At 42.9% G+C, this 26,870-nt stretch overlaps 1 protein-coding gene across 1 annotated transcript in view; it reads right to left on the reverse strand.

The window, feature by feature from the left end:
- sdk1a (sidekick cell adhesion molecule 1a) overlaps nucleotides 1-26,870 on the reverse strand; it is a 954,785-nt gene that overhangs the window by 38,969 nt on the left and 888,946 nt on the right. Inside the window, exons 35-39 of the mRNA XM_041207300.1 lie at nucleotides 24,297-24,398; nucleotides 24,080-24,195; nucleotides 19,374-19,560; nucleotides 3,150-3,287; nucleotides 2,600-2,761 (exon numbers count right to left, since the gene is read on the reverse strand). Of these exons, the coding sequence (XP_041063234.1) occupies nucleotides 2,600-2,761; nucleotides 3,150-3,287; nucleotides 19,374-19,560; nucleotides 24,080-24,195; nucleotides 24,297-24,398 (705 nt within the window). The remainder of the gene's footprint in view (nucleotides 1-2,599; nucleotides 2,762-3,149; nucleotides 3,288-19,373; nucleotides 19,561-24,079; nucleotides 24,196-24,296; nucleotides 24,399-26,870) is intronic.

Here is a 26,870-nt window from a genome sequence, read left to right on the forward strand (position 1 = left end):
TGTGACTCCAGACCCACAACAATGTGGTCGGTTCTTAAATGCTCTCTCAACAGGGGCAATTAGGGATGGGTATTAAATGAATTAAAAAAAGAAAAAAAAATCACTCATGCGGCACTTCTTCCCCATGGCTCGTCAATGGTACATGGAACCTCTGCCCCCCAGACTGCTGCAGGGAAGCTGCCTCCATTGAGCTGGCAGCCTCTGGGCTCAGTGGGAGGCTGCTCCATCAGTTTCAAAATGATAGCAGGTCCTCTAATTCACCCCAAACTGGACCTAACATTGTGGAGCAGACAGCCAATTCTAATTCCAGCATGTGTTGGGAAAGCTCCTCAGTGGTGGGAATGCACTGGGGAGCCACTCCAATGTGGCAGGCCCTATTTCCCCGCCCAACTGCCTCCAAGAGCCCTAGATATTTTGGTGGGTATCAGTGGAATGACAAAGTGAATGGAAAACAACATAAAGGGTCATGAGGACTCGAAACGTCAACTCTTTTCTTCTCCGCCGATGCTGCCAGACCTGCTGAGTTTTTCCAGGTAATTCTGTTTTTGTTATAAATAATTTAAACCTCATCTTAAGACCTGCGTTTACTGACAATCATAATCATTTTGTCATTTAATTGATAATCATCAATCTGCCGCAAATGCACAATGGATTTGAATTGAGTGGACATTTATGTTGGTGCTTAAGGTGTAGAGATCTAATGTGTGTACAGAATGCAGTTGGGATTTCAGGTTCACTATGCAACACTCTGGCCAAGTATAGCTATTTCCGCATAATTACTAGTTTCATAATGAAGTCTCCCTTTGAATTGTAGCCGTTGATGCTGAAGTGAATGACTATCTGGTTTGCTTAATCTGAAATCAACTGCCTTCAGTTACAATACTGATCACAGGTGAGTGATAGTGACAGGGGAGTCAAAGGGTGTGGGTCACACAGAGGGGGAGGAAGTGAGTTAGCGGCAAGTTCAGAGAGTGGCTCTTAGCATCTCACACCTCCCCCCCCAAAACTTCCTTCCTGGTGCCGGGTCCCTTGATCAGGCATTGAGTGCCTTTGAACAAAGGAGCCTGCAGGCAATCAAGCACAGGCTTGCTTGTCATGCTCCCTGCCACTGCTAGGTTAATACCAGTGGCAATGGGATAAGCCTTCTCCACCCACCACTCTCCTGCCTGAATAAATGACCCTCCACCACTAAACTTTCCACGGGGGAGGGCTTTAAATTCTGCTTAATGTGTCCAGTATGACATGGGTTTCATGCCTGCGGTTTGCTCCTGTACGCTTTCTGCAGTTGCTTGTGGGTGGTCTCCTGATTCCCAGAACCTTTCACACAACACACAAAACCACAAGCAAAGACAATCAACTACAAAGGACCTAACCATTATAACATAAATGCAATAATATTTGCAAATAGTACGTGAACAAATGTCATGTAATCAGACTTTCAGGAATAAATATGAGCAGAGTTAGTAACCCTAATTGAAACCAACACCCTCAAAGAATGGTGGTAATAAAGCAACTTACCACCATCCCAACATTGACTGACAGTTGGTGTAAAAAGAAATGCAAGCAGCAGTCAGGAAGATGAAATGCTATGGCATAATTTGTCCAAATAGTTTTGATTGCAATTTTTATACAGGAGGATATTTTTGCAATCAACCTCATTGCTACTGATTCCTTTTGGTGAATGAAAATGGTCATTATTTACCCAATCCCAGAACAAGCATGAGATGGTTGAGATTAAGGGGTTTAAAATCTTATAATCAGGAAATCTGCCCCCAGCCAGCAACCATCATTTTTATGATGGCAGATTGTGTAGTGTGCAAGTGTCCTGTCTTGTAGAAGTGGAACACTTCATTGCAATATTTAAATCAGGTTCCAACAATGCAGTTTGGAGCCTAAATTAAATGAAACAGTTGCTAGGGCTTAAGAAACCTGGCAGTGAAATGGAAACGAGAGCAGCTGGCTCCAGCAGGTAAGGATTTTTTAGAGCACTCTATGGGCCAGAGTGCTCCCCCTGACTTCTCAAGCAAATCTTTGGCCTCCCTTTTTCTAATTGTGTCCATTCTCACTCTTGCAATTGGTTGACTACTACCCCACCTCCATCCAACTCCTGATCTCTGGCCTGCCTTGCATTGCTTGTTGCCGCCCCTCAAACTCAAGCCTGTCCCATGACTGCCTAACCCCCCAACCCAACTCCTGATAATGGCCTGCCCCGCAATAGAGCGACAATATAAACCCTTAGCCCCACGATCGCCAAACTACAGCCCCCAACCCCCCTGGCCAACTTCCCCTCCCTTACCATTGCTGGGCTCTGACCCTAAGCCCCCTCACAAATGCCTGATGTCTTCTGATTGCTGTGGACCATCACAGATGTTGCCTCTTGTTGCCAGTTTTCTTGCCCGGTAGCTGGCTAGGCTGTCCATCTGACTGGCTAACAGGCAGGAAACGGAGGAGGAAAGTTATAATGAGGTCCTGCACTAATATCGGTAGAATCTCTGCATGCCCGGGAGACCCCACATCCACCCTCTCAACAAAAATATCAGGATCTGAGAGTTAATCCAGTAATATTGACATGCAGACTAACACAACTTGCGTGCCTTACCTTCTTCAGGTCCCGGTGTAACATTAGCCCTTATCTCAGGGCCAAAGGTGTAGGTTTTAGCTTGGACATGAAAACAATAAGGAACCCCTTTAAACAAGTCCCGAACCTTCAACCAGCGTTGATTGTTGCCTCTAAGATCGACTGTCACCACTTTACTCACACCTAAAAAATAGAAAGAAAATGAATAAAGAAACTATTCCAAAATCTACACACAATGCAATGTGTTAGAACCAAAGAAAAATGTAACCATTTGTCAACAGTACAATTTGAGTCTGATGTTTAATGGTTGCGCTGCCCCCTTAAGATGAATTAGAAACTCAATGGTGGTAATTTAGACTTTGTTGGAAAGTGCAAAACAGATCAATGGAAATAAAAGTGGGGAGATATAGAAAATGGGCTGTCGATTTGCTATCAACTGTTTTACACAATTGTACAAAGTCAAAATTACTTTCCGTTTCTTTTGTAAAAAAAACTAGGTAGATTCCTACACAACAGAGAAACAGGCTATTTTATTTAACACTGTGTCCAACTTTTATAGTACATATTATACCTTGCACTGATTCCAATGGCTCGTAGACCAATCTGTATCCCTCAAGAATTCCATTGGGCATTGCTGGCTCTCCCCAGAACACTTTCAACGTAGTGGTGGTAACTTCTGCAAATGTGATATAACTGGGAGCACTTGGAGCTGGTGAATCAGCATAAAACAAAAAGACAAAAAAGTATATTGTAATGCAGTACTTTCAATTTTATACAGTTACCGGTCAATTTTAGTTAGAATTTACCATTTCCATATCATTAGGCATTTGAGCATTACAGGAAAAATACCCATTAAACAGGTAAAAGGAGGGAAGTGTAGACATAGTTTCTATTTCCCATGATGTATGCACTGCAGCCAGAAACAGTGTTCTCTTCCTGTAAGAACACACACTTCACTCTGTGGTGAAGATTTACCTTGGTATGCAAGTGAAAATTTGTTGCAGCCTCTGCTACAGGCTGTATAAATATGGATGCCTATTGCAGTATGTTATCACAGGAGGTTGGTTGTTAAAGACTAAGTTGTTAATGAATTATTCAGGAAACCTCTGATAAAACACTGCATTTGTAAAAGGTGCATGGGTTAAAAGTTAAATTGGCTGAAACTGGTCCTCTGTTTACATCGTTAGCTGATTGGAATTGGTCCAGAGGTGACTGCGCTGAATAATCCTGATGACCGGACCAGTGCAGTTTTTATCAGAGGTTTCCTGAATAATTCTTTAAGAACTGTGTCTTTGGCATAACCAGTTGGTCATAACATGTTACGTTAGGCATCTATGTTTATACAGCCTGTAACAGAGACTGCAACAAATTTTCATTCACGGGCCAAGAAAAATCCTCACCATTGAGCCAAATGCATGTTCCTACAAGAGGAAAAAATCTGTTCTGGCGGAAATGCAAACATCATGGGAAATAGATCCAATGTGTGCCAAAGACAGAGTCAGTACCATCTGTTTAAAGACTTTGGTTTAGCTGCTCTGCTTGTTTCTAATGTCAGGTGGTACTGGAACAACTAAGGAACCATGACTTGAGCAGATTCATGAAATATTGTATTGCTCTCAGTCAGTATTGGCCTTCTTCAAATTGCACTATTTTCCACAATCATTTTTCCTATATTGATTGATGGAGGGGAGCACAAAGCTGATAAAGGTTAGCTTGTCTTCTGAGTGATTCTCACTTCCGTTTTTGAAGGCAGCAAATCCTTGTTTTACATGAAAATCAAATAAATGAAGAAGAATGTAAATGCCCTCATACTGAGATGAAACACTTTTACTGATGCGTAACAGCAAGTAAATTGAAACAGGCATTACAAAGGCTTATGAGCCAAGATCAACCATGTTCCTTGCAATGATTCCCATTTCTTATTACTCATTTTCAGCAGAAGTAAACACTCCCAGCCTAATAGCCAATAGTAAATGCTGCATTAATTTAGTGTCGGCCTGAGCTTCTTTGTATCACCAAGTGGCTGAACTGAGCAATACAACAGGATACATTTCAATGCAAAAATTTGTTGTATAACCAGCCAGTATCAAAAATAACACATCATCATAAATGGGTGGCAGCGAAAAAAGGAATTGTGAAGTTAAGATAAAATAACTATAAGATGTGTAACATTTTTATATCGATGTGTGCTTAGTCTTTCTTGTATCCTTTGTAGCAAGAACGATGAACTGTTCAGATCTAACATTCCCTTGCATGTGGATTGTTAACCTTCACCCGTGAATTTATTTTCACCACAAAAACAGCAAAAAACGAAAACACGTTTTATTTTTGTTTCATATTTCTTCACCAGAGTGTGTGAAGAAGTAAAATAAAAGTAATAATCGAGAAAACTCAAGGGTTGAAATCTCTACACAATTAGTCCAGTTCTGTAGGGATTGCTGGTTGAATGATTATATTCTTAGATCAGATTCTTGAGAGTTTTCATTCACTTGCTTTCGAGAGTCAGATGGAACTTTCTTGCCGGAGGTTTAAACTGTGGCTATTTCCATCAGAGATTAAATAAATAGGGAAAGTTCCTTAGCATGCAAATTATGTATTGACCGTTGAAAGGAATAAGGTTTATAGACCAGATGACATCATTCATTCTATGTTTATGTTCTTAACAAATATATTTAATTTTGTTGACTAATCTTCAGCAAAAAATTAACGAAAAACCCAAACGCACGTCAAATTCTTATAAAAGCATATCAATTCTAAAATTTTTGCATCTTCTAATTGTTGGTCCTACGTTAAAGTCTGTAACAGAATAATAGCCTTATTTCATCTGAGTTCTCATCATAATTTCATTTTGACTGTTACATAAAAGCATTCAGACTTCATTACAGTAATCCAGCTATTGATGGCATATTTTATATCATCTTAAATGCATTGCTTTGCTAAATTGAATTTATAGAACTGATTCAATATTAACAACTAAGTGAAAAATAGGATTACACAGTCTTGAAATCTTAACTCTCACAATATGGGCTCATATATTTTGATGAGAAAACTAAAGAAAGGGGATGCAACAGTAAGTAAAATAAATGCAAATTATCCTATTTACAATGAGGAAGGTGTGCAGAGATTGGGGGGGGGGGTGTCAGGCCTTGGATCAGGTCAGCTCTGGGGGGTGGGGTGAGGGTGTTTGTACTTCTGGGCAACTGCCACATAAACCTTACCTGTGAACTTCTGAAGGGGATTCCCCCGCACATCTTTGGGGTACCCCCCCAGTCTGACGCTGGGAAGCTCATAAGTTACGGCCCAATATATCAGATCAAGGCTCTTCAACTTTGTTCTTGCAAACTGACAATTATAATTACTCCCTTAGCTATGCTGTTAGAACTTTAATTAGCTTGTTTTTATACTCCATTCACTGGACCCTTCTGGTACATCACCCAATACTGATTTTAGGCAGTTGTTCATTGGGTACAATAGTACTGCTCTGTGCGCCAGTATCACTTTGTCCATCTTCATCCAGCCCCTTATGGACCATATTCTGTTCCACATAACTGTAAAACATGTGTATGTAAGGTACAGAGTGCCTCAACGCCTTCCATTAATTGCTCAGATTCTGAAAATTTATAATCAATCCCAATTAACTAAAATGAATGAACCTTAATAGTTTGACTACCATGTTAGAGAATCACTATCTTCCTATGATACTCTGTCACCTTATCTGGATTCTTCCACTCTTTCTGACCCTCTCTTTTATAGTATGTGGAAATATGATGTTGTGGCTACGACAGAGATCTGGCTCAAAGAAGGGCAGGACTGGGTGTTAAATAACCCTGGATACAAGGTGTTCAGGAAAGACAGGAAAGGATGAAAAGGGGAGAGGTGGTGGTATTGATAAAGGAGAGTATTGCAGTGCTGGAAAAAGAGGATTTCCCGGGGGATCAAGGATAGAATCGATTTGGCTAGAATGCAGGAGCAAAAAAAGGTGCAATTGCACTGTTCGGTGTAGTTGATAGGCCACCAACTAGTGAGATGGATGTAAAGGAACAGATTTGCAAAGAAATTGCAGAGAAGTGCAATAATTATAGAGTACTTATAATGGGGGACTTTAATTATTGAAATATAAACTGAGATAGTGGTAGTGTAAAGGGCAAAGAGGGGCAAGCGTTCCTAGAGTATGTTCAGGAAAATTTTGTTCAACAGTATGTTTCCAGTCCAATGAGGAAGGAGGCACTGCTGGACTTGGTTCTTGGAAATTAAGTGGGCCAAGTAGATCATGTGGAAATATTATGATCATGTAGGCGAACAATTAGGGGACAGTGATCATTGTATCATATGTTTTAGGCTGGCTATTGCAAAGGATAGAGAACAGTCCAGAGTAAGAATAATTAATTGGGGGAAAGCCAACTTCAGTGGGGTAAGAACAGATCTGGACCAAATAAACTGGACTCAAAAGTTGACTATAAAAGTGGTAGCTGTTCAATGGGCTACCTTCAAAGAAGAGAGGGCATAGTCAATATTCCATTGAAAGAGAAAGGTAAACTAAACAAATCCAGAGCTTTCTGGATGACAAAGGAGATAGAAATTAAGAAAAAAAAAGAAAAAGTGTGCTTATGACAGATATCAGGTAGAAATACAATTGAAAACCAAGTTGACTTTAGGTTCAGAGGAGAGGTGAAGAACAAATAAGAGAAACAAAGAGGGTGTATGAAAAGAAGATGGCAGCTAGCCAAAAAGGGAATCCCAAAGTTTTCTATAGGTATATAAATAGTAAAAGGGTTGTAAAAGGAGGAGTAGGGCTGATAATGGACCAAAAAGGGGACTTGCACATGGCAGTTGAGGGCATACCTGTGGAACTAAATGAATATTTTGCATCTGTCTTCACAAAGGAAGAAGACACTACCCATGCCAGTGTAAATGATGGGATAATTCAGACACTGGATGGGTTTAAATTGAAAAGGTGATGGTATTGGATAGGTTATCTGTACTTAAAGTTGATAAGGCACTGGGGCTGGATGAGATGCATCCAAGGATACTGAGGGAAGTGAGAATCGAAATTGCAAAGGCGCTGGCTATAATTTTTTTTCAGTCTTCCTTAGACTCCAGGGGTGGTTCTACAGAACTGTAAATGTTATACCCTTGTTCAGAAAAGGTGTAAGGATAAGTCCAGCAACTACAGGCCAGTCAGTTTAACTCTGGTGGTGGGGAAACTTCTAGAAACAATAACTCAGGACAAAATTAATAGTCACATGGACAGATGCGTGTTAATTAAGGAAAGCCAGCATGGATTTCTTAAGGGAAAATCATGTTTAATTAAATTACTGGAGTTTATTGAAGAGAGGGTTAATGAGAGCAATGCTGTTGATGTGGTGTACGTGGACTTCCAAAAGGCATTTGACATGGTGCCGCACAAGAAACTTGTGAGCAAAGTTATAGCTCATGGAATAAAAGGTACAGTAACAACGTGGAATTGGCTCAGTGACAGAAAATAGAGTAGTGCTTAATGGATGTTCTTCATGCTGGAGGAAGGTTTGTAGTGGAGTTCCCCAGGGGTCAGTGTTGAGACGCTTGCTTTTCCTGATATAATGACCTGGACATTGGTGTACGGAACACAATTTCAAAGTTTGTGGATTAAACAAAACTTGGAAGTATTGTGAACTGTGAGGAGGATAGTGTAGAACTTCAAAGGGACATGGACAAGTTTGTGGAATGCACGGAAAGGTGGCAGATGAAGTTCATCTTTGGTATATTTTGGTAGGAAGAACATGGAGAGACAATATAAAACAAGGGGAACAACTCTAAAGGGGGTGCAGAGGCAGAGGGACCTGGGTGTATATATGCATATGTCATTGAAGGTGGTAGGATAGGTTGAGAGAACAGTTAATAAAGCATACAGTATCCTGGGATTTATTAATAGTGGCATAGAGTACAAGAGCAAGGAGGTTATGTCGAGTTTGTATGCCACCAGTTTGGCCTCAGCTAGAGCATTGAGTCCAGCTCTGGATCCGCACTTTAGGAAGGATATGAAGGCATTAGAGAGAGTGCATGAAATATTCCGGGTAATGGTTCCAAGGTAGAAGAACTTCAGTTAAGAAGATAGATTGGAGAAGTTAAGACTTAGAGAAAAGAAGGCCGAGAGGAGATTTGCTAGAGGTATTCAAAATCATGAGGGGTCTGGACAGAATAGGTAGGAGAAACTGTTCCCACTCGTGAAAGAATCGAGAATGAGAGGGCACAGATTTAAAAATTAGTAAAAGAAGCAAAAGTGATATGAGGAGAAACTTTTTTATGCAGCGAGTGGTTATGGTTTGGAATGCATTGCCTGAGAGTGCGGTGGAGGCAGGTTCAAGTGAAGCATTCAAAAGGGAATTAGACTGTTATCTGAAAAGGAAGAATGTGCAAGATTACAAGGGGAAGACAGGGGAATGACACTAGATGAGTTGCTCATTCAGAGAGCCGATGCAGACAGGATGGGCCAAATGGCCTCCTTCTGCGCCATAACAATTCTGTGCTTCTGTGATTCTATATGTACTAAATTCCCAGGGTTAAAGTTTATCTCGGACGGTCTTATGTGATCCCGTAAATCTTGCCAAACTTTTTCTGAGACTTCTGCCTTGATGAATGACCTTCTTCCTGCATGTGCGGCATTCAAGTGCACAGAAAAATGGAACCAACTGTAGTCCCTTCTAGTGCCTGGAGATTGTCACACAGCACAGCTGGGATTCCTCCCATGGACCAAATGACAGGGATTATAGTCCCCAACCATTTTAAGCGAATTCTTTGCATGGACTGCACACGCCAAGGCAGAAATTAGCTTTCAATTTGGTTAGTTGGCTTAGACCATACGGAACTTTTCATCGATCACTGTATGATTTCCTTCATAGGGTCCTTTGCTGAAAGGATTTCAGCTGTGGTGTTCATAACTACAATGTTTACATTTTCACACGTCTCTAAGTTCGTCATTGGCAAATTCAGTCAGTCAGGAATTCAGCTGGTGCTTCCAATCTGGTCCTGATCTATTTTGCCATGATTTTCTCTATAATCACTCTTTTGTCTTTACCATATATTACTGTAGAACAACTGAATCTGGTTGCCATGTAAATAAAATGCAAGATGAAGATATTGCTGTCCTAATCCCATGCCTTTAAATGTATTGCTATTACTTCATTAAAGTGTCATGCTAATGGGAAACTTATAATAGACTTTGATGGCATCCTCCAATATTTTTTGCATCTATCATAGTTTTCACGAATCTCTTCAATGAGCTTTGCATACTCATCATCAACCACCATCCCTGCATCCCCTAGTAGGATCTTTAATCTGTGACAATTAGGGATTAGCAAATTGTCTATATAACTTAATGACAATTTGTTTGTTTCTCTCTCAAACTCCTATCACGTTATGCCATTACTACGTCTTTAACATTCTGATTAGAAATGCCAGGTTCTGATGGGGTTTGAGAGAGTAGATATTGAGATGATGTTCCCACTAGTGGGGGAATCTCAAACTAGGGGACATAATTACAGAATAAGAAGACACTCATTTAAAACTGAGATGCGAAAGAATTTCTTCTCTCAGAGGGTAGTGAATGCCTGGAATTCTCTACCCCAGAGAGTTGTGGAGGCTAGATCACTGAAAGTATTTAAAGAGGAGATCGATAGATTTTTGAAATATCGAGGAGTTGAGAGCTATTAGGAGCTGGCATGAAAGAGGAGTTGAGGCCTGAGGCAAAGCAGCCATGATCTTGTTGAATGGTGGGGCAGGCATGAGGGACTGAATGGCCTACTCCTGCTCCTATTTCTTATGTTCTTATCTTATCTGTTTGAAAAAGAGAATGGGATAGTGAGAAGGAATAGACAGGCATTCATATCAACAAGACGACGACCATCAATTGAATGGACCAACTATCTATATAATCAGGAAGACAAGCTGAACAAAGAACCACTATTCTCTGAAGATTCACAAGCTACTCCACAGAGTTCAAGAGGGGACATGCAGAACCTGAATCCTATGAAACCTCAGAGAGAGATCCAAGCAAGGTGGGGGTGATTGGTGAAACCACTACAACGCTTATCTCTGTAAACCAGAGGTGAAGGCAGAAACTTTGTGGGGGGGAATGTGGGATAATGTAAATATTGAGTCAGAACCCTGGGGGGAGATGTAGTAGAAATGATTAATGTTAAATATGTAAATATATAGTCTACATCAACAGTGAAGTAAGATCACATGATAACAGCATGGAGAGAGACAGATCCATGTAGAGCATTGTGTGGAGACTACCTTGTAAATAGTTAGATGTTAAAAGTTAAATAAAAGTTAGAGTTTGCTAACATTATCACCTCCAGCCTCATCTGTAAGCCCAGGGCCATGACTACTCCATACTAAACCAAAGACTATAATAACAGGTCTTCAACTTCCGAATTTTCTGTATTATGCGTCACTTCAAAAACCCTGCTTTTCTGCTTTGGGCAGTTTATCCCACAACGATATTTTGAGTCACATTTGAAATACCTATTAACAATTCCCCAGGCATTCTGGGGGTTCATTCGTCTATAATTACCACTCCAATCCTGTTGTCTTCTAGATCTGCCACCATGTTAAATGGATCCCACACCAGATGGTGAAGAATGAAACTAGATACCAATCCTTTCCTTGACAATAAGTTTATTTACAGAACGTATTACATATGTCTGTCTTTTACCTACCGTCCCCAGGGTACCAGCAGTCTCTAAATATAAGTGCTCTAGATACTTAATTAAACAATGCCCTTCACTTGTGTATCTTAAAAATACAGTTAACATACCATTAACATGTGTGGCTCAGTATCACAACAGCAGGGCTGTTTACCAAAAGAGTCATCAGAGAAATTGACCAAATAATCCTGCAATGAAACTAGCTGGCACAGAATGAAATTTCAGCAAGTTATGTACTGAAGAGTAGGATAGTTTGCGCCTGCAATTTTGCATGTTGTGAGTTTGCTGATCTTAACTATCCTGCAAATGGAGGTGCTAGGCTGAAGTAATGTTAAATACTTTCCCAAACTAAGAGGGAATGGAATAAAATCAGAATAAAATCTTTCTTGGAGACCAGAGAACAACTGTTCAGTTCATCTTCTCGTCTCTAGAAGATATTAGGTAAAAGGGGACTCCAAGTTAAATATGTGAAATTGATTGGCCTTTTAACTGTGTTACTATGTGTCAAAACATGCCCGAGTTCAGGACAGTTAGGGAAGGGCAAACAATTCTTCAGTAAACTGTGGAATGGTTCTATGGCACGAGACAGCCTTAGGAGAATGGGAAATAAATAATTAAAACAATAAATATGCTTGTTAATGTTGTTATGTTTGGAGAATCAAAGACTTTTAGCTATAGATGCAACCTCCACATGTGGAAAAAGCTGCAAGTGTTGCAAAAACTGATTTCTAAAGATTTGACTCAGCAACTATTTCAGAAGTATGAAAAAAACCCTAAAATCAGAGTCTGCCTTATTCTTTGCAGACAGCAGCAAAATATATGTAAACCCTAAGTACAGGAGTGGAGTTAGCAATGATTCATCTTTCTAATTGTTAGGTATATATTCTTATAGATAACAAATGGGTTCTAAACCTGGCAACTAATTAATAGTGCATTGTTTAGGAAGAAATTTATCATTGTTGTGAAAGAAGGGAGCACTGGAGCAGGTATCTCATAACAACCCTGAGACAGTCTGGTGCATCTCTGTAATATGCTAATCCCAAGACCAATTCAACAGTGCCTCTGTGATATAGAGACTCTGACACACACACACACATGTCGGAAACCTAATTTCAATACTTTAGCATCTCATTATAAGCTCTGCTTGCTGGAATCCACCCCCACCCACCCCCCCACATCAAATTTGCTGCCAACGTTTGCATGGCTTCAGAACATCGTGCTTCACAATTGACTTTAAAAGGCGTGCAACTGGCAACCTGAGCTTTGAGGGAAACTCAGAGTGAGTGCGCATAACTTTGGGCAGCGCTCATGAACACTGCCCGTAGGACATCAAAGAAGAGGTGCTGCGCAAGCAAGTCGCTTCTTCCAGATTGGCTTTCAGTGTGGTGTTGCAGTGTGGGGCTCCAGTATGAGTGAGGCCGGGGGGGGTGGTTGGGGAGGGGTGGTGGGCAAAGCAGCACAGACTGAAGGAAGTACACAAGCACATGCTGAGGGGGTGGGGAGTGGGGTGAAGGAAGCACTTACGCACTTTGTAAAGTTTGTCAAAAGTGAGCATGCTTCCACAGCTGACACCATTCAGCAGTAGCTCCGTTGACATGCTTGGAGTTGGGCCTCTGAAGCTTTCCTGCCCACTCAAGCAACACAAAAACATGAAAGTGCTGCCAAACACTCAGGAGTTTTTGACCCTTCGGGCGCAGGCTGCATATTAATATTAACAATTGGCTGACTGGGCAAGTTGTAGAATCCCATTGCAAAAAGTGGCCATGGCGCAGTCACTGATGGAGGCGTTCACAGCCCTTGCAATGTCTTTATTAAGATTTGGACCAGTATCCATCATGGTTCAAGCTAACAGTGCAGCCTTGCAGTGCAGGTTAGGAGAATACCTGCACCTGAGCTGAGAGCACAGCATGCATTGCAGTGGCTGAAGCTACCGCCAATCGGTCAAGCAGAGCGAGGAGGAGGTGGGTGGGGTTTCGGACAGTCAATGAGCATTCTACACGATGGCCATCCAAGTGGTGGCCAGCACTCATCCGCTTGGATGAAGAGGCCTTCAGACTTAACCAAGAGAGGAAGCTGGATTGCTAAACCACGTGTCTCTGCTTTTGATCCTGCAGGAGGAGAACATCAGGATCATGGAGCCTGGTGATTTAGCAGTATGCCTAATGGCTTACAGGGAGCAGAGTAGACAAAGATGAAGTAGATGAGTGCGACGAAGGTGCCTGGCTCGACAAAGGAAGGAGTGCCTCCCTCAAGATGAAGGGGCGGCAGAGCCTACTGCGCACGCAGCTGAAGATCCAGAGAGCCATTGCTCGTTGTGTGTCTCACTAGATTCAGGGTCTATAGATGGGGCTTATCATTCCTGCAGATGACCGAGAACTAGTGTTGCTGAAGACGGCAGATGTCTAGGGAACTGGTCAGTCACATATGCCACCTGCTGTAGGATTTGGTGCCACAGGAGCATGGAGGGCATTCATTGCCAGTAGTCGTGAACATGACTGTGGTGCTCAATTTTTACGTCAGTGGCTTCTTCCAGTGTTCCACAGGTGACCAGTGTGGGATCTCGCAAGCCTTCATGCACAAGTGTATCAAGGAGGTCATGGACACACATATTCCCAAAGGCACAGAACTGTGCACATTTCGCCTAGGATCAGGAAAGCCAGGAAGCAAGAGCCCTGGGATTTCCGCAGATCTTAGGTTTTCCACAGGTGTAGGGTGCCACTAGCTGCATTTATGTGGCGCTTACATCTCTGTGGCAACAAGCAGTCAACAATGTCAACCGCAAGGGCTTCCACTCGCTGATCGTTCAGCTAGTGTGCGACCAGCACAAACGCATCCTACAGATCTGTGCATGATTCCCAGGGAGCATCCACAACCCCTACATTCTTAGCATGTCTCAGATCCCTGACATCTTCTAGGGTCAACAGAGGCTGCAGGGCTGGTTCCTTGGGACAAGGGCTACCCACAGAGGACATGACTGATGACGCTTGTGCAGTCCTTTGTCAGCCATCAGCACCTGTCCGCGTCAGGAGCACAGTATCACTGGTCACAGATGCTGATGAGATTGGGGGCTAGCCCCACCTCAAAGGTGCTGAGAACACACAGAGAGAATGATGGAATGCTGTGATGACTGCCCATGACTGCAGCAGAGCGATGGTATAACGAGGCTCATGCCACAACCTGGACTGGTGGAGCAAGCAATAGGCATCTTGAAAATGAGGTTCCGGTGTCTTGACTAGTCTGGTGGAGCACTGCAATACAGTCCACTGAAGGTGTTGTGCATCATTGCCATTTGCTGTTTGCTACACAACCAGGCACTGCAAAGAGGGGGTGGACCTTGTTGAGGAGAAGATGGAAGAGGTGCACATCACCTCCAATGAGGAGGATGCCAAAGGGGATGACGGTGATGAACTCCTCGAAGGCAAAGATGATGGCAGTGAGGCCATCACACTGGCCAGACGAGGCAGGTGCGCTTGAGAGGCCCTCATAGCCGCAAGATTCGTGGAGGAATGATGATAAGATGCTGTGAGGACAGTCCTGACATCCTCACCTTGTATCTGTAAATGTCTGTGGCTGTGGCTGATGGCAGTGCACATATCCTCAGTGCTCAGTCTCATGTCATGGAGATGCAGCAGAGGTCCTAATAGTCACTAGATGCCAGGAGGATGATGACGACATGCAGTGAGGACATTCCATAGATCTTCACACTGCCTCTTTGAATGTCTGACTCCTGTCTAGCTGAGGGCATCTCACTTGTGCTCTGTAATCAGGGTCATATCATGGAGACACAGATGTGAAACTTTAAACATCTGATCCTTTGTCAGCCTTCAGCACCTGTCTGCTTAAGGAGCATAGCATCACCAGTCACAGATGCTGATGAAATAGGAGGCCAGCCCCATTGCAAAGGTGCTGAGAGCACGCAGACAGAATGATGGAACTCTGTGACGACTGCCCACTACATTCTGGCAGCAATGACAAGCACTACTGAGGTGCAGGCATCAGTAATGTGTCCAGTGAGTGTGAGGCCGGACCATGACTTTTGTCTGAAGGTTACACACTGCACAGGGAAGAGATCCTGGACTGAGACACCTGTCTTTACCTCGTGCAGGAACCAAGGTTTCACATCCGAGTGACATGGACATTGCTCATCATAAGGAACAATAGGCAAGGAGACATTATTGGGAAGTTATTTACAATAGTGAACATTATGTACAAGTGATTAACACTCGTGCTCAGGCTGTGCAACTCAGCTTGGCCTAAATAGCCAAGTGGTTATGGTACTGGGTTTGTAACCCCAAGATCAAGAGTTGAAATCTCACAATGGCAAACTATGAAACAACGTAACTTCATCTGAAACAGATGGAAACGGATTTGTACTCGAAAGAGTTACATTTTCTTAACCCTGCCGCTATGTTTTGGTGCTCCCCTGACATCCACAATGGAGTTGGAGGCAGCCTGCTGACTGCTACGCCGTCTGTGATGACCTTGACGGACGTCCTTTGGAGGGCCGAGACCCGGAGAGCCCCGGCCTGCTTTTAGGGTCCTGCTGTGTGACAGTGACACCCTCCTTGGCCTGTGGAGCTGGAGCTGCTGGGGCCACAGGACAGGGGATTCAGATAGGTCGGACACTCCCGGAGTCATCTGGGTGGATGGCCCTGTGGCGTGCACCTGCTGATCCTCCTCCATACGGGTGCCCGAGGGCCTCTGGCTCACTCCTTGAGAAGAAGGGGAAGCTGGAGTGAGATTGAGCTGCCCGGGACCCCTCTCACGTTGACACTGTTGGAGGCCAACCATGGCGTCAGCGATGGGTTCAGCCTGTGCAGCAATGCAGGACTGATGTCCTGGACCAAGGTCTCCTGGGCCACCACCATGCTGCTAGTGTCGAACTCGGTGCGTTGGCATGCCGGCACTATCACCTCAGGCTGAAGACGGACAGACTCCTCTATTGTGTCTTGCAATCTGAGGAGTGCAGCGGACATCCCTCCCTGATGTTCCTGAGCCTGCCTTTGCAGCTCCAGCAATTGAGGTATGACTGAGTCCAGTGCCAATTCATCTGACTTGGACTCAGCAGGTTTCTGGCCTCCAGTAGTCCTCTGAGTGCCAGAAACCTGGGAAGTCCCTGCCTCTGCCTGCTGTGGATCAGACAGTGCGAAGTGCTCACCAGATTATGAACCCAGGGCTACTCTAGAACTAGGTCCTACTGAGGTGTGCGTCTCTGCACTGGTGGAGGGTGTGGGTGAGCGCTGTGACGCATCTTCAATGAAGGTGCCTCCAGATTCCTCTTCAGAGGTGTCTTCAGGACTTGAGTTGAGGATCTGGCTCGTGGACCTCCTTGGCTGCTTCCCAGATGTGCCTGTGAAAGCAAAAGTGATAATTAGTGCATGGCAGGGGACTGCGGAACAGGGGAACTAAGTCACAGCATGGCTGTCTGATGAATGTTGCACTGCTGATCGCCACTTGAGCACCACTAACCTCACCAGCAGCACAGAAATGTACCAGATCATCGCTGGTCAGCTGGATTACTCTGTTTTCAAAGTCTGGGAGGACCTTCATGTCAGGCATTCCTCCACTAGGCTGCAACCTCTCCCTTTTGTTGTATGCCAGCTTGTCCTGCACGAATACAGATGGAGCAAGTGTAAGCAGGACGCCTGCCAGACCAGTTGAGAACGATGCCTGGCCTGTGTGGGTGGTGAGTGGTACCATGCACGAGATGAAGACATGATCTGTAAGGCAGATGAAGGTGCGTGTGAGAGAGTGAATGTTGATGTCCCTTGAACTGGCAGTGAATCAGATCCCTGTGGATGTGTGATGGGTTTGTGAGCGTGTGAGTTGAAAGTGATGAGAAGAGAGACGTATCCTGGTGGGATGGAAGAGATCATTCACACTCTTTCAGCACTGGCTGGCTGTCCTCGTCTCGCAGGGTGTTGGCGCTGACCACTGCCTCACATGCTGGATTTGTGACCTTGACCTTGCTTGCTGGTCTTTGCCCAGAGTGGGGTAGAGGGCTTCACAATGGGCCTCCGCTGCATCCAGTAGGTGACCGAGGGAGGCGTCGCAAAATTTGGGGGCAGCATGTTTCCTCCCGTTGGCAGCCATGACTTTCCAGCAGCTTTTGATCCCTTAGAGAGTGCTAGCTCTGTGCAGGGGTGCCCTTTTTATAAGGCACCCGGATTATTGAAGGTGATTGCGGGGTGGGTGAATCAGAGACCGCCCCACCAGCGATCCGGCGTGTTTCCCGTGAATGCATTATTAATGAGGTGGAGTGCGCCGAGAATGGGATGATATGGTATAAAAACCCGCAATGCAGTTAAAATGACTTTTTTCACGCCTGCTACCATACTTAGTGCAAATCTGGGACGATTCCACCCAATGTCTAGAGTGACTCTGTCATGTAACAAGTCTGGCACCATGTCTGGAGTATCTGCGTTGTAATAATCAGGAGTCGAGTTTAGCAGTGATTCTGTCATATAGGCCAGAATTTTTACCTTGATGGGCGGGAGGGCCCCACTAGCTCAGCAGCAGGTGGGCAGCCGAACTCCGCCGCTGAAACAGGGCCCGCTGCCATTTTGAGTGGGCAGGCCAATTAAGGCCCACCTGCCCAACAGGAAGTGCTATGCGCTTCCTGTGCTGGACGGGGGGAGGGATTCCCCATCTGTCAAAGTGCGCACTGCTCCCTGAGACTAAGTGCTGTCTCAGGAAAATTACTGACAGTATAAAAATGTTTAAAAATAGAAAAATATTAAAATTATTAACATGTCCCCGTCATGTGACAATGTTACACGGGATGGGACATGTTAATGAGAAGCACATAAACTTTATTTAAGTTTTTAAAAACGGATATGAAACCTCATCCCGCCAGTGGATGAGATTTCATGTATGATCAGAAGCCCGCTGGGGCTCCTGGCCTGCCTGCCAGCCTTAAGCTTGGATGGGCAGTGCCTTTAATTGGCTTAATTATCCTGTCAAAGGCCTTAATTGGCCATTGACAGGTCAGCGGGCGAACAGCTGATTTTGCTGTCCGCCCGCCTTCCTCAATATTTAAATGGACCGGGATGACATCGGGGGTTCCACCCGACATCATCCCACGTCATTTTCCCGTCAGCAAGCGGGCCCCGCCCCCAAATCGCTGACAGGAAATTTCTGCCCATAATAACTGTGACACAAACTTTGGAGTGATTCAGTTGTAAAATAATATTTTCAAAATGGTATTCTACTGCTTTTGCCCTGGGAGAAGGAAAATCAAGCTAGAATCAGAGGTTTGAGAGTCAGGTGGCCCTGGCACTACACCAGTTCTAGCATTATTAACAGCAGAATATAAATAATCTATATACAGATCTGATGCTTTATCTTGATTCCTTTTAGAACCCGTTATATATTTTACCTTGTCAATATACAGTGTACTTTAATTTCTACACGTCCTTTTTGTCTTGTCTGAGGAAGTAGACTCAGTACTTTAACAAGGATGCTCCAGTGTGATGCTGAAGAAAGGCATGGTATTGCTGAAAGTGGTTGTATGGGGGAGAAGCACCATAATATTTCCTTCTTTCCAAAGGCAACAGACACTGTGGTACAGTGAAATATCGCAGCTGAATAATGCAGTTGACAAATGATGAACTGGTGAAGTGCTGCTATATTTGATTTAACTTACAAAGCTGCTGTTAACACCAGAACCTAGCCTGATGACAGTATTGTTAGGTAAATGAGATGCCCCTGCTATCTTCTCATATGGTGTGCTGCATCTAAAGATACTATTTTTTCCAATTATGGACAGGCTGAGTGATCCAGCCCAACTTTACAGGTCCAGTTATCTAGTTTACCAGTCATTTTCTACAGACTTTCTCCAGATATTGGCAAAGGTTCAGCCACCAAAAAATTAAGTTTGACTTCCAAATAACTACACAACTATAAGGGCAATTATTGCCCTGTATAGAACTGCTGTGTAACATAAATATCAGGGGCATAAAGGTCATTTGTTGTATTTCCATAATATAATTAGAGCATGATTGTCAGGATACCATAGAGATTTCAGTAATAATCATATTTGCATAACACTGATACATCATTTTGACAAAAGATCTGAATATTGTACAAACAGTAATCCCTTCTCTCACCGGCCTGGTGTGTCCTTCCCTCAACCGGGTCACTCCTGGGTCCATCCCCAGCAGCGTTGAATGCTGACACACTGACCATGTAAATGGTATAGCTGGTCAGGTTTTTGAGTCTGATGGTGTTCTCTGGGAGGAAGAGGATCTTCAGCTTGTGTGTTTCATTCTGATTCTGTAGCTCCCAGTAATGGATCTGTAGGTGAATTATTCACAGTTTTTATAACAGATTAATAATGGCAAGATCTGGAGGTAAGATGGGATGAAGAAAGAGAGATTCAATATTTATGTATTAGTTATAAAATATAAACTCAAGACTTATGCTGATCCAAGCATGCATCCGAAATCACATTAAGAAGAGTCACTCCTTTTTAGCCAATTTTCTTTCTGGCTTGATTTTTTTTCTGTAATACAGCTTCACAGGTGCTATTTATCCTCAGCATTTGCCCAAGTGCCTGTTCTTCATGTGTCAGCCTAGGCAACAAGTGACAGCAGGCTGTTCAGTCATGTTGCCAATTCCAATCCTGTCCTCACCTAATATCTTGTACATGTCCACATTTCCAGCACAGAGATGCAAAGAAGGAAACTTGGCTGATTTTAATCTCCTATAATCCAGGTTACTGAGGACAACTGTAGCTTTATTAAACCAATCCCACCACAGGCCTGCTAAATCAGTGCTGATCCTGGATAGAACCTAGGACCTTCCTGGTCTGTGTGGCTCAGGTTTTAGCTGCCTTAACCAAATTAAAAGCTGGGAAACAGCATTTTTCCTTATAGGGATTCTGCAGGTTTTCAGGTCAATCTCTGTAATGGCATGTCATCTCTCATTTGCTGAGCTAACAATAAGGTGCCTTGATCTGTCAGTCTGGGATAATTTGTCAATGATGACAGGATGTTCTAATGTGTGGCTCTGAAACCTCAGGCAATCTTAAAGTCCAGATAATTCATTCCTTACACTTACATTTCTTACTTGCTGGCTCATTCAGTTTGAATTTTGTGGGACCATAGGTTTGGGGAGGGATATTCTTACCACAGGTGTCTCATTGACTGCTAAAGCCTAACTTGAGCATCAATATTTATTATCATCTGTAATGTGAGGTCTGTACAAATAAATGGGAAACTCAGATTTAAACTTTGTATATGACCCTCAAGAATCCATGGTACGCCTATGAAGACAAAGGATTGGATATGGAATGTTAACAAAGGTAGCCCTGGGCCTGGGTTCTTGACACCCATTTCAATGACAATACTTAATCATGAAATATGCAACTTTTAAAATATTTAGCAGCATTCACTCAGAATTTGAAGTTACTGAATTCATTAGATAAGAACTCCACTTAACCTATGCTTATTTCTACACACAGGTTTTTATACATTGCTTCAAGTCCACCTCTTCTTATATCAGTATCCAGTTGCCTTAAATTGCAATAACTGCTTATCTGACCAAATTGTTTAAATAGGTTCTCAGGAACTTGGAGAGGTGAATACAATCGAGCTTTATAATGCCACTGTGTTACCATGAAGAGTATTGGAACAACACACCAACTTATAAAAACCAAGATCAAAAATTGCTGGAAAAACTCAGCAGGTCTGACAGCATCTGTGGAGGGGAAGACAGAGTTAACGTTTCGAGTCCGTATGATGCTTCATCAGTTCTGAGTCATATGTTAACTCTATCTTCCTCTCCACAGATGCTGTCAGACCTGCTGAGTTTTTCCAGCAATTTTTGTTTTTGTTTCTGATTTCCAGCATCCGCAGTATTTTGCTTTTATAAAAATCAAGATGCCTTACATTTTTGAAGGTTTTATTTTTCTACAGTTCTAATTTCATGAGTGCCAATCTGGCCTTCTGGTGTCACTCTATCACATTTACATTCTCAGTCGGTGTCTTAATGATGTGCAAAAGTAGTTGATGAATCTGGTGGCAATTTACATCAAAGAGTTGCGCTTTGGTGCGACGAAGGTAACTCAGGGGCCTGGATTTTGCAGGTGGCAACGATGGCTAACCTGCCATCATTACTCCACAGAAGCTACCACCAACTTCAAGAGTCTGCACTTGTGCAGAATAACTTGAAAATCTGGGGACGAGTTTTATGGAGGCGACAGAGAGCTGGTGAGAGACCCATGTTGGTTCCTTTGGGGAAGGACCGCTGGAATACGTGCTAATCAGGCAATTAACAGGCCTTCCATAGGATCAGGACCTCTGGGACAAGAAGCCTGACTTGCCAAGAGCTGCCAGCAAATTTGCGCAGCAGCACCACCACAGAGGTGGTGGCTGCTGCCAGAACACCACCCACCAGAGGCCCAGGGTCATGAAGCGACCCAAGCCAGAGTTAAGTGATGGCTGGAGGGTTTCATGGAGTTGGGGTTGTAGGGGGGTTGGCAACAAGGACAAGGGGGTGGCTCTCAGCGCACCCTCCGCCCCACACTCCACCCTGCCATTGTTTCCCAATGCCATGTCCCTCATTCAAGCACTGAGTGCCTTTGAAGGAGGGACCATCCCTGGGAGCCCACAAGCAACCTGCACAGGTTTGATGTTTGACTATCCACGTGATGACAGGCCCAACCGTTGCTGAGTTAATACCAGTGGCAGGGGGATAAGGCCCTTAATTGAGTATTAATCTGCCACTCAAGGGCTTCAAATGGCAGCAGGGCAGGAAGGCTGTCCATGGGATGGCTTTCCCGCCATGGACTTAAATCAGGGTGGAGACAGGAAGGTGGCAGACTCCCCATCTGCTACCATCCTACCCAATAAAATGCCACCCCCCCCCCGCCTCTAAACTTACCATAGGGGAAGAGCAGAAAATACTCCTCCAGAAATTGCTGTAAATGACTCAGTGCATGTCCAGAGGGTGCACTGTTGAGGCACCCTCAGAGTGCAATCCTAAAACAATCAATGAATTGATGAAAATTTCCACTTTTATGCTGTTAGATCTCACATTAAAAACCCTTAAGAAAGTTACACCTTGTTAAATGAGATGTAAGAACATATGAAATAGGAGCAGTAGGCCATTCAGCTCATCAGGTCTTCTCCTCTATTTGATAAGATCATGGCTGATTTGATTCTGGCCTTAACTCCACTTTCCTGCCCGCCCTCCCTAGACTCCCTTGTGAATCAAAAATCTGTCTAACTCAGCCTTGAATCTATTCAATGACTCAGTCTCCACTGCTCATTGGGGAAGAGAATTCCAAACACTAATGACCCTCATCTCCATTTAAATGGGAGACCCCTTATTTTTAAACTGTATCCCCTAGTTCTAGATTCTCCCATGAAACATTCTGTCAACATCTACTCTGCCAAGACCCCTCAAAATCTGATATGTTTCAATAATATCACCTCTCATTCTTCTAAACTCCAATGAGTGTAGGCCCAACTTGCTCATAGACAATTCCCTCATTCCAGGAATCAACTTAGTGAACCTTCTTGGGAACTGCTTCCAATACGAGTATGTCCCTCCTTAAGTAAGGTGACTAAAACTGTACACAGTATTCTAGGGGATGCAGCCTCATCAATGCAGCGTATAGTTATAGCAAGGCTTCGCTACTTTTATACTCCATCCCCCTTGCAATAAAGGCCAACATTCCATGAGCCTTCCAAATTAATTGTTGTATCTGCATGATGACCTTTTGTGATTCATGTAAAAGGATAAGGACTTGGCTTTTAATGGCATACTATTTTCATAAATACTGAATGTCAAATGATATGATTAAAAAATCCACATTTTTAAAATAATTATTTTTAAAGTTTCTTTCTTAATCCAATCAGTCACCCATTTCACTATCTGAAAATTTAAATTAAAAGTGAAGGATAATCAGGTTTGCTATCTATCAGAACACTTCTGTGTGATTGGCTGCTTACTTACATCACTGCTGCTAGAAGCCCAGAGATCCTCATGACTTTGTGCCAGATTTAAACTCTGACTGGGTAAGGGGAAATCCAAGCCACAGAGATTCCTGGATCTTTGTGAGCAACTTTCCTTGAGGTCAGCAATGAGTACCATTGTTTCATCGCTGAATGCTAAATTCAGCTCAGTCTGTTTATATTTCCCACTGCACCCAATGGTTAGTAAAAAACCACCACTGCATTTTATAACATTTTATAACATGAAAGTACCTTGACCTCACCACTACTGAAAACTTTGCTAACATTTTTAAAATTACAGAAGATTCTTTAAATTGGAAAAGACGAAAAATTGTTCAGTCTACAACGGCTATCTGTCAAAGCTCAGCAGGCAGAATGTTTACAAGGAAACCCATGGAAACAAATACCCTGATGATCCTGTTACATCACAGCATTGGAAAATGAAAATGGAAGGACAAGTATTGTCTCCAACATTTATAAATGGTATTGTCCACTGGCTTTATATGGATGGGCTTAGTGTCTAGCCCACTCATGCAGGCCAGTGATACAGTGCTTAGCTTGCTGGTCTGGATAAAAGCCTTTAACTATTGAGGAAATCTGATGATTAGAAATGAAGTTATGGACTCTGATTTTGTTCTTGTTACTGTGAATTTCACTTTATAGTGCAAATTGATCGATTTCTACAGAACCTAAAGTGTCAGTTTATTGTAAAGTCACATTTGTCAAAGCAATTCTAGAATGTAAAGGAGCATTATTGGGATGTCCTCAGCAAGCATAACATGGATTTTATAACACTGTGGAAGCCACTTATAAAACTGAGGGATTTCACCAAGGTAATGAATTCTGAGATTTACCTTGTAACCTTGTATTTTGCCATTCTGTGACTCTGTTGGGGGAGGATCCCATGTAACTTCCAACTGAGTTGCTGTGAGAGGATGTACCTGTACATTCTGAGGACCTCTTGTGGGAACTGGTTGGGAAACAATACAGAGATTCAGTGATAGTCAAATAAAGCAAGTAAAAGGCCAAAAGAAAATCAAAATAGTTGGTTTTTTGCCTCTATTTGCTTACCTGCTTCTCCTACATAGACCTCTTTAGGGCTGCTGGCAGGGCTCTCACCCACTACATTAAATGTTTTCATTAGAATTTCATATCTTGTGTATTTCTTTAGTTCTGTAGAGTAAAAGATATGAAAACTGTCTTAAATATTTCAAATGAGCATAATTATAATATTTGCCTTGACACATAATTTCATGAATGGTTTTCACCAAAGGAGAACAATACTTTGTAGAGGGGAAGAAATAAGAAAGTGAGAAATAATCTTTCAGAAAAATAGAAGAAAGAGTCACCATTTTTCTGGTGATTTTTCAGTCATGTTGGATCTCTTGGCCAGGAAAGACATGCTCAGATGATTATATGCAAGAGCCTTCACCTTGAAGTGATCACTGAGCTGACTGAAGTTTAGCATCCTTACCATTTTTGATATCAATCCTGTCACTCAAGCTTAACTAAACCACAGTACTAGCTAGTACTTCAAATCCCTGAGTTTTGTTCCCATTTAAACTGTTTGCATACTTCCAAAAAATTTGCAATGCCGTCTAAATTGAAAGACAATGTTGCACTCTGCAGCATTTCCAACTAAGATCTTCAATGACATGTACTCGGACTGAAATGGTATGTATTTGCAGCAGGCAAATATGTTGCAGGCAGATATTTGAAGGTTTACAGAATATTGTATAAATACTTGTATAGATTCTCATTTGCATGTTAGGCTCGGTAATATATACACACATGCAAGTAGAGGAAATTCTGATACATGTACTCTTTAAGATATAGCAAGATATTAATCTTGGCCATGGCATCAGTAAAAGTATAAAAGTGAAGGTCAGTTCCTCCCCTATACAGGAGGGCGATCTGATAAGCAAGCCGAGCAAGGCTCCTCTCACATATCCAATGGCAAGCTATAAAGTACACCTAGCCCACCCTGGAATTTGAACCCTGCCACTTACCCAGGATGCTGGGGGAGGATAAGTGCAGGTGGTATCTGAAGACGGTTAAAAAGGCAAGTTATTTAATTTTTACCAATTGAGCAAGGGAGATGAGATTGAATGGGTTTAAATATGTGGCAATTAACTATAAAAACACTATTGTGCAATAAAAAATGTTGCTTCAGCATGCTGACACAGAAGAAGATTGGCAGGAGCATTGACATTGCCAAGGCATGTTGATATATCATGACACTAATTGTGCAGTGAAACTCACAAAGGGAAAATGTAAGAAACGGGCATAGTTAGATAAAAACAAAAAAACTGCGGATGCTGGAAATGCAAAACAAAAACAGAACCACCTGGAAAAACTCAGCAGGTCTGGCAGCATCGGCGGAGAAGAAAAGAGTTGACGTTTCGAGTCCTCATGTCGAAACGTCAACTCTTTTCTTCTCCGCCGATGCTGCCAGACCTGCTGAGTTTTTCCAGGTGGTTCTGTTTTTGTTTTATAGTTAGATAATGGTTTACAGTGGGAGATGTGTTGAAAGCATAATTTCCATTGAATTATATTTAACCTATTTTTTTTTCATTTGATTTAAATGTTTACCTACCCAGTCAAATGACCTATACAGAAAAATTATCACATTTCAACACATTAAGATGGCTTTCAAATCTATTAAATCATGCTTTAAACTGATTTCCTTATTTTTTTGAACAGAGCCAGATAGGTAGCTGGCTCATTGCACAGGAATAATTTTAAAAATCTGATGGCTTGCAAAAGCTGAGGAAAGAACCAAGGAGGAAAGGAGAAATATTTCAATATAATATCACAATTAAGCAATGAAGTTTATTACCTTGCCCAAGGTAATGCATTTAAATACAGTCTCTTTGAAAAGCAATGAGTGGAAATAAAGATAGTTGCTAGTGACAGGAGATGGGGAAATGAGAGAAATAAAGGGATCAGTATTGTAGAGTCTGAATCCTAGGCCTGGATCTTCACCGAGTTAGGGTGACTCAGGAATAGAATCACAGAATCACACAGTGCAGAAGAGGCTCTTCGGCCCCTCGAGCCTGCACCGACACATGAGAAACACCTAACCTACCTACCTAATCCCATTTACCAGCACTTGGCCCATAGCCTTGAATGTTATGATGTGCCAAGTGCTCATTCAGGTACTTTTTAAAGGATGTGAGGCAACCCACCTCCACCACCCTCCCAGGCAGTGCATTCCAGTCCGTCATCACCCTCTGGGTAAAAAGGTTTTCCTCACAACCCCCTAAACCTCCTGCCCCTCACTTTGAACTTATGCCTCCTTGGGACTGACCCTTCAACTAAGGGGAACAGCTGCACCCTATCCTATCCACCCTGTCCATGATCCTCATAATCTTGTACATCTTGATCAGGTCGCCCCTCAGTCTTCTCTACTCCAACGAAAACAACCCAAGTCTATCCAACCTCTCTTCATAACTTAAATGTTTCATCCCAGGCAACATCCTGGTGGATCTCCTCTGCACCCCCTCCAGTGCAATCACATCCTTCCTATTATGTGGCGACCAGAACTGCACACAGTACTCCAGCTGTGACCTCACCAAGGTTCTATACAACTCCAACATGACCTTCCTACATTTGTAATCTATGCCTCGATCGATAAAGGCAAGT

This window comes from Carcharodon carcharias, chromosome 15, assembly GCF_017639515.1.
Source record: "Carcharodon carcharias isolate sCarCar2 chromosome 15, sCarCar2.pri, whole genome shotgun sequence".
In the NCBI taxonomy this organism is placed as follows: Eukaryota; Metazoa; Chordata; class Chondrichthyes; order Lamniformes; family Lamnidae; genus Carcharodon; species Carcharodon carcharias.